The sequence below is a fragment of the Sprattus sprattus genome (genome assembly GCF_963457725.1).
Source record: "Sprattus sprattus genome assembly, chromosome: 19".
In the NCBI taxonomy this organism is placed as follows: domain Eukaryota; kingdom Metazoa; phylum Chordata; class Actinopteri; order Clupeiformes; family Clupeidae; genus Sprattus; species Sprattus sprattus.
This window is the reverse complement of record NC_137917.1, coordinates 27670313-27677812: the sequence shown is the minus strand read 5'-3', so window position 1 is coordinate 27677812 and position 7500 is coordinate 27670313. Positions and strand designations below refer to the sequence as shown.

The following is a 7500-nucleotide window of genomic DNA, read 5'->3' as shown; positions in this document are numbered from 1 at the left end:
GTGTGTGTGTGTGTGTGTGTGTGTGTGTGTGTGTCTCTGTGTGTGTGTGTGTGTGTGTGTGTGTGTGTGTGTGTGTGTGTGTGTGTGTGTATGTGTTGTGTGTGTGTGTGTGTGTTGTGTGTGAGTGTTGTTTGAGTGGTGTGTGTGTGTGTGTTGTGTGTGTATGTGATGTGTTTGTGGTGTGTGTCTGTGTGTGTGTGTGTGTGTGTGTGTTAACCTGTGTTTGTGGATGCAGGTGCACTCCGCTCTCAAGGACACACTGCCCCACCTGGAGCCCTTCCTGCAGGTGGACGTGGTGTGGTCCCTGTGTGTGATGCAACAGGTCAAACCAGAGTACCTCACCGCCTTCACACAGCCCAGCTTCCAGGAGAAACTCAAAGGTGTGTGTGTGTGTGTGTGTGTGTGTGTGTGTGTGTGTGTGTGTTTATGTATCTGTCCTTGTGACAATATGTCTTTTCCTCCATGTTTAATGTAATTATGTTTCTGCATATCTGTGGTGGTTTTATGCCTGTTTAGGAAGACGTACAGTGTGAAATAATAGAACAACAATTACTGATTTCCTGAAGGTTTAATAGCTTTCATCTGAAGTAGATGTGTGGTATTTAGCAGACACTTTTGTCTGAGGCGACTTACAAAGGCATCCTGGGAATTAAATGGTTGGAAGGCAGCAATGCTCTACCGACAGCACCATATGTGCAGTACATCAGTCAACCACAAGGTGGCATTATTGTGTAATAGTATACACCCAGGAATACACTGCACTGAATAATTACCTAATTTCTAGAAACCTACGTTTTCAGTGTAACTGGGTCAGTGAAACACATTTAGTACTTAGATTACCCAGCGTCGTGGATAGTCATTGGACGATTAGATGTAAACGAGTAATGAACTGTAATTTCCCTTGGTGGATCATTGAGGTTTGTATTGATTGGAGCAGATTATGTTTTAAGATGTCCTAACCGTACTTTTTCTTTCTCTAACTCTACACTTGCCATCTCTCCCTCAACAACAACAACAACAACACACACACACACATATACACACATACTCACATACTCACATACTCACTCACACACACACACACATATATACACACATACTCACATACTCACACACACACACACATACACACACACACATATATACACACATACTCACATACTCACACACACACACACATACACACACACACATATATACACACACACTCACACACACACACACACACACACACGGCAGTCGGCAGTGTGGCCCGTGTGGAGAACTACCGTGTGAAACTGCAGCAGATCACGGCCGAGAGGATCCTGGGGGGGTTCGGCTCCTCCGTCCCCAGCTCAGCCCCGCCCCCTGAGCCCCCCCGCACCTCGCCCCCCTCCCAGCTCCAGACGGCCCTCCACGCCGCCCTCACCAGCCTCACCGACGCCAAGCCCAACACCCTGCGCACATCCATCGCCACCTGCTACGGCTGGCCTCTAGGTCAGAAGCGTGTGTGTGTGTGTGTGTGTGTGTGTGTGTGTGTGTGTGTGTGTGTGTGTGAGTGTGTACTGTATATTCTGAGGTGTGTTTGTGTGTGTGTGTGTACTGTATATTCTGAGGTGTGTTTGTGTGTGTGTGTGTACTGTATATTCTGAGGTGTGTATGTGTGTGTGTGGCTGGTCTCTAGGTCAGAAGCATATGTGTGCTCCCCTGCTGTGTGTGTGTGTGTGTGTGTGTGTGTGTGTGTGTTTTGGCCCAACATGATGCCAGATGAAGTATGGATGGTGATGTTTGGCACTTCAAGTTGTCTTGCTGTCTTGAAATCTGCTGCAAATCTTGTAATCCTAAACAGTTTTTTTAGGTGGATCTTTTTAAAGGCAGCTGGTCGTCCTGGCCTATGAGATAGTGACATAGGACATCTGTTTATTTTTTATATTAATACATCGTAAAAGTTACATGTATTACCTTCAATCCTTAATAGAAGTTAATAGTCTTAAGTGTTTTTTTTGTTTTTTTTGTTGACATTATAAGTTGTCAAAGTGACATCACCACTACATCCTGTTTTACTCTTGATCATATTCATGATGTCATCATTACACTAGAGGTAGTGTGCACCTAATAACCCTGTCTTGTTTTAGCTAGACGCGTCAGTAAAACCTCTTGGTTTTGTGTGTGAATCAGATGGCGAGCTGATTCTAGACTCTGAGAGTGTGTGTGTGTGTGTGTTTTAATCAGATGGCGAGCTGATTCTAGACTCTGAGAGTAAGCCAATCGAGCTGGACACCCTTACTGCCCCACACTTACCTGGAGGAGGCGGGGATAAGCCCTTACCTGAGGGAGCAATGAGGTGACTGGTTCACACCGTACTTAGGAAACACACACACACACACACACACACATACATACATACCCACGTACCTACCTACATACATAAATACATTACATATATATACACACACGTACACATATACATACTACAAGCACATATTTACATTTAGTGTTTTTCCTTTTCTTTGAGATTTTTAAAATGGTGTTAACAACATAATGTTAAATGAAATGTTTAACTGAGTGTGTGTGTGTGTGTGTGTGTTTGTGTGTGACTGTCTGTCTCTTGTTCTCGCATCAACGCATACAGGATGGGGTTCGTGGCATGGGAGTTCCCTAACTTCGTCCTGAGGACCAAGGGGCTTCTGGGTCGCTTTGCCATGCAGAAACGGCACCTCCAGCTAGCTGGCTTCCATCTGGTGGAGGTACGTAGAGAGACAAGGGGACATTAGGAGATGGAGGAAGAGATGAGGGGGGAGAGGAATAGAGGTACGTAGAGAGACAAGGGAAAATGAAGAGATGGAGGAAGGGATGAGAGGAATAGAGGTACGTAGAGAGACAAGGGGACATTAGGAGATGGAGAAAGGGATGAGGGGTGAGAGGAATAGAGGTACGTAGAGAGACAAGGGTACATTAGGAGATGGAGGAAGGGATGAGGGGGGAGAGGAATAGAGGTACGTAGAGAGACAAGGGAACATTAGGAGATGGAGGAAGAGATGAGGGGTGAGAGGGATAGAGGTACGTAGAGAGACATGAGGAAATGAAGAGATGGAGGAAGGGATGAGAGGAATAGAGGTACGTAGAGAGACAAGGGTACATTAGGAGATGGAGGAAGAGAGGAGGGAGGATTCGCTTCAGGGAGAAGAAAGGTGAAATAGATGGCAAGAGGAAAAACAGCTGGATGTGACCGTGACAGTGACAGTGGGGTGGGAATAACAGCTGGATGTGACAGTGACAGTAAAGGGTGGGAAAAAAATTGAGTCTTCAAGTTCTCGCGATTCTCTCTAGAACAATTCAGAAAAGATCATAATCGATTTATTTTTTTCTACATCCATTTTGTGTTGAAATGCAAGCTGCATCGATTATTGAATTGATCATATAAAAGTCATAATTGTGACAAGGAAACGCTTTTTCTCTTATAAAAAAAATAGAGAAGGTTATTCATCTGTTGATTTTCTGTAATTATGAAACACAAAGTAGGAAGTGATTCGCAACCTCTGAGTAGCAAACTCAAATGTTTTAAAAATCGAGATGCATCGATAATCGTTTTATCAGTTTAGTATCGATAATCGGTTTAGAATCGATTTGTTGACCTGAATCGGATTAAAAGAATCAAAAGGGAAAATAGAAATGTAGTGCTGCTTATGGTCTCTTTAGTTCATGCAAATTCTACATATGCCACCCTACATGTGACACACTACCTATCACAAAAGAAAGCAGCTTGAGGCCTTGTTTGCATCCTGAGCTGGTTTCACTGCACTCAGTCTTCATCCCTGTAGTCAGAGGCCAGCTTGTGTGTCCTCACCCATTACCTGCGAGCTCTACGAGCAGACCTCATGCTGATTCCGCTAATGTCGCTAGAATTTTCATAGAATTAGTTTAACGAGCTATTTCGGATCAGTCACCTCCTCACGACAGCTGGCAGAGGCCAAGGCTACGTGCTGCTAACCTCCTGCTGGTTTGTGTTTGTTTGCTGTGTGTGATGTGTGTGTCATGGTGTCATGGTGTCAACCTAACGCCTCACTGTGCTCCCTTTGGACTGGAAGAGCGAGTTATCACAGAGGGGAGGGGGGGTTGAGTGTGAGGGTTTCAGTAAATAGATACATGTATCATTTAGCTTCATTCGCTACATTTACAGGCAAACATGGTGAGGGAGAGGTTACCAGGGAAAAAGTGAGAAAAGAGGCTCACCAATTGAACTTCCCTCTTTTTTTTTTAATAAATGGAACTTTGAGGGCCGGATAAAATCGCTTGGGGGGCCGGATTTGGCCTGCGGGCCTGATTTTGAGACCCCTGCCTTAAAGGAAGTGTCTTGGAGGAAGAGACATAGAGACATCTTGTGGCAGGGACAGATGGTAAGACAGACGTAGGATGAGAGGGTATGACATGTTATATGTGCTCACGGTTTCAATGGGGGCAGATTGACCTGGGCAGGGTTTCTCAAATCCTTCTTAAAGCTACGTCATTAGTAAGTTATATCTTAAGCTGTACCTCAATGTTTTGAGGTGTCTCATAGAATGTCCTTAGCTAATTCAACTTTCTGTAAGAGATACTTTTGTAAGGTTGGCCTGGACCACTCTTAGCAATACCTTAACACTGTTTTCAGATAAAACAAATGTTTTAGAGCTTACAGAGTTGGCACTGACTGTGCACAGATGGATGCACAGACAGACAGACAGACGCACAGACAGATGCACAGTCAGACATACGCACACACAGACAGACAGACAGACAGACAGACAGATGCACACACACACACTCCTCAATTTGTGATTTAGTGCTCTGTGGGGATAGGGTGTTATTTTAAGAGATAAACCTCAGCCACTTAGATCATGCTTGTTTTTGTACCTGCACTTGTCACATATAGTCAGGCTATAGCGTTGTTGTTGTTCAGGTTTTCCAAATCGATTCATTAGGGATTGTGTTGGCTTTTTCTAACTAATTGCATTTAAAACACTGTTATGTGTATTAGACGACATTTGTATTTCATTTATTTATTTAAAAAAATGGGGCTTAGAGTTTGCCATGTCTAAAAACACAGACAGAAAGTTGGCACAGCTTGCCTAAGGAGGATGCAAACTCTCTAGACGGCACGTACTGACGTCTGAGCAATTGGACACTCTCCAGGTGGGCTCCAGGGTGTTGTTATTCCTAAGTTCATTAAATTGAGTTGCTTAAGTAGCCAGTGTCTTTAATCTAACCTTGTTGAGGAGACAGCCCAGGTGTTCTTAGACACGTAGTCGCACTAACACAACTGGAGAGTTTCCATTTGCTCATACGTACGTGCTGTCTAGAGAGTTTGGACACACCTTTCATTTTATGGAGAAGTGTTTTTCTTTACTTTTATTGTTTTCTACATCGTAGATTAATACTGAAGACATTTAAACTATGAAAGAACACATATGGAATCATGTACTTAACAAAAAGTGTTATCTACCATGTAGAAAATAATAAAAGTAAAGACATTTCTCAAAAAATTAGAAGGTGTGTCCAAACCTTTGACTTGTACTGTACATGTAGTCGCACTAACACAACTGGAGAGTTTCCATTTGCTCAGATGTACGTGCTGTCTAGAGAATTTGCGCCCTCCTTTGTTTATCATGGCCTCAGTGGTATGCTCTGAAATTGTGTGAGAAAATGAGTTGCTTTGACTTGACTTGAGAGTTTGGTCACGCAAAAAAGGTAGCATCACATACAGACAAGAGAAAGGAAACAATGAAATGTTAGTTAATTTGTACCGCAAAGAATGTGTACAGCAAAGAATGTATACCGCACATTTCTTTTTTTAAAAGCACTTAAAAGCCGAGGTCTCCTGTTTCATCTGTAAATCTGCCCATAGTCTGTGTTTGTTTCCTGTTGGTAGACGTTAGGCTACAAGTGCCCATAGACATGTTTGTTTTCTGTAGTAGACATTAAGCTACAAGTGTCCATAGTCTGTGTTTGTTTCCTGTAGGTAGACGTTAGGCTACAAGTGCCCATAGACATGTTTGTTTTCTGTAGTAGACATTAGGCTACAAGTGCCCATAGTCTGTGTTTGTTTCCTGTAGTAGACATTAGGCTACAAGTGCCCATAGACATGTTTGTTTTCTGTAGTAGACATTAGGCTACAAGTGCCCATAGTCTGTGTTTGTTTCCTGTAGGTAGACGTTAGGCTACAAGTGCCCATAGACATGTTTGTTTTCTGTAGTAGACATTAGGCTACAAGTGCCCATAGTCTGTGTATGTTTTCTGTAGCATACATTAGGCTACAAGTGCCCATAGACATGTTTGTTTTCTGTAGTAGACATTAGGCTACAAGTGCCCATAGACATGTTTGTTTTCTGTAGTAGACGTTAGGCTACAAGTGCCCATAGACGTGTTTGTTTTCTATAGTAGACATTAGGCTACAAGTGCCCATAGACGTGTTTGTTTTCTATAGTAGACATTAGGCTACAAGTGCCCATAGTATGTGTTTGTTTAGACATTAGGCCACAAGTGCCAATAGTCTGTGTTCGTTTCCTGTAGTAGACATTAGGCTACAAGTGCCCATAGTCGTGTTCGTTTCCTGTAGTAGACATTATGCTTCTCTCTTGGTTTTCTGCGTGCAGGTTTGTTCTTCACAGTAAATGTTTTTTTTTCTTCTGTTTTTGTTAGTTTGACTACTGGCTTTGCATCAGGCTTGCTGTTCAGGTTAATAGTCAGAGTGTTCCTCTTTGCCAGCCGTGGAACCTTGCCGGGGTGATAATTAGCCGCGTTGGTAATCCATCTTTGTGAGTTAGCCGTGCCGCTAATGCAGATGAGCTGCGAGGCGCTAAAGACCCCCCGCTAATTTTTGGTGTGTATATATAGCAACTTTCTGCGCTAGGCCCTGAGACGTCTGCTGTAAGTAGGCCAATCTCCTTACGCTGGGGGCCCAGCCAGGCCGCTTACCATGAGCCGCCTGGAATTTCCCAAACACGGCTAATTCCACCCCCCCCTCACATCAGGGTTGAGTGGGTGCTGCACACACACACATCGGGGTTGAGTGGGTCGTAACACATCAGACACGGTGCTGCACACACACACACATCGGGGTTGATTGGGTCGGTACACATCGGGGGTGATTGGGTCGGTACACATCGGGGGTGAGTGGGTCGGTATGCCATTCCGTTGAACAAACCTTGCAGAATGATGGACCAAACCGAGGTGATTTGGAAGTGAATGATGTGTCTGATGAATCCGATGACTGAATAGACAGTTGAGGGTTGGGGGTCTCTTCCAGTGGAAATGATGTTTATGTACAGACACACACACACACACACACACACACACAGTAGATCTTGTCTAATGATTGTGGAATGTGGAATGATCTGACTTGTGTGTACTATGAATGGCTAGAGTTAATGATGTTTATGTACACACACACACACACACACACACACACACACACACACACACACACACACACACAGTAGATCTTGTCTAATGATTGTGGAATGTGGAATGATCTGACTTGTGTGT

General features: G+C 43.8%; 1 protein-coding gene across 2 annotated transcripts in view; it reads left to right on the top strand.

The window, feature by feature from the left end:
* Nucleotides 1–7500, top strand: part of tbrg4 (transforming growth factor beta regulator 4) — a 16573-nt gene that overhangs the window by 7304 nt on the left and 1769 nt on the right. For both annotated transcript variants that reach the window (XM_080858482.1, XM_080858481.1), the window contains exons 8-11: nt 236–380; nt 1240–1476; nt 2212–2323; nt 2612–2726. In XM_080858482.1, coding sequence (XP_080714608.1) covers nt 236–380; nt 1240–1476; nt 2212–2323; nt 2612–2726 — 609 coding nt within the window. The remainder of the gene's footprint in view (nt 1–235; nt 381–1239; nt 1477–2211; nt 2324–2611; nt 2727–7500) is intronic.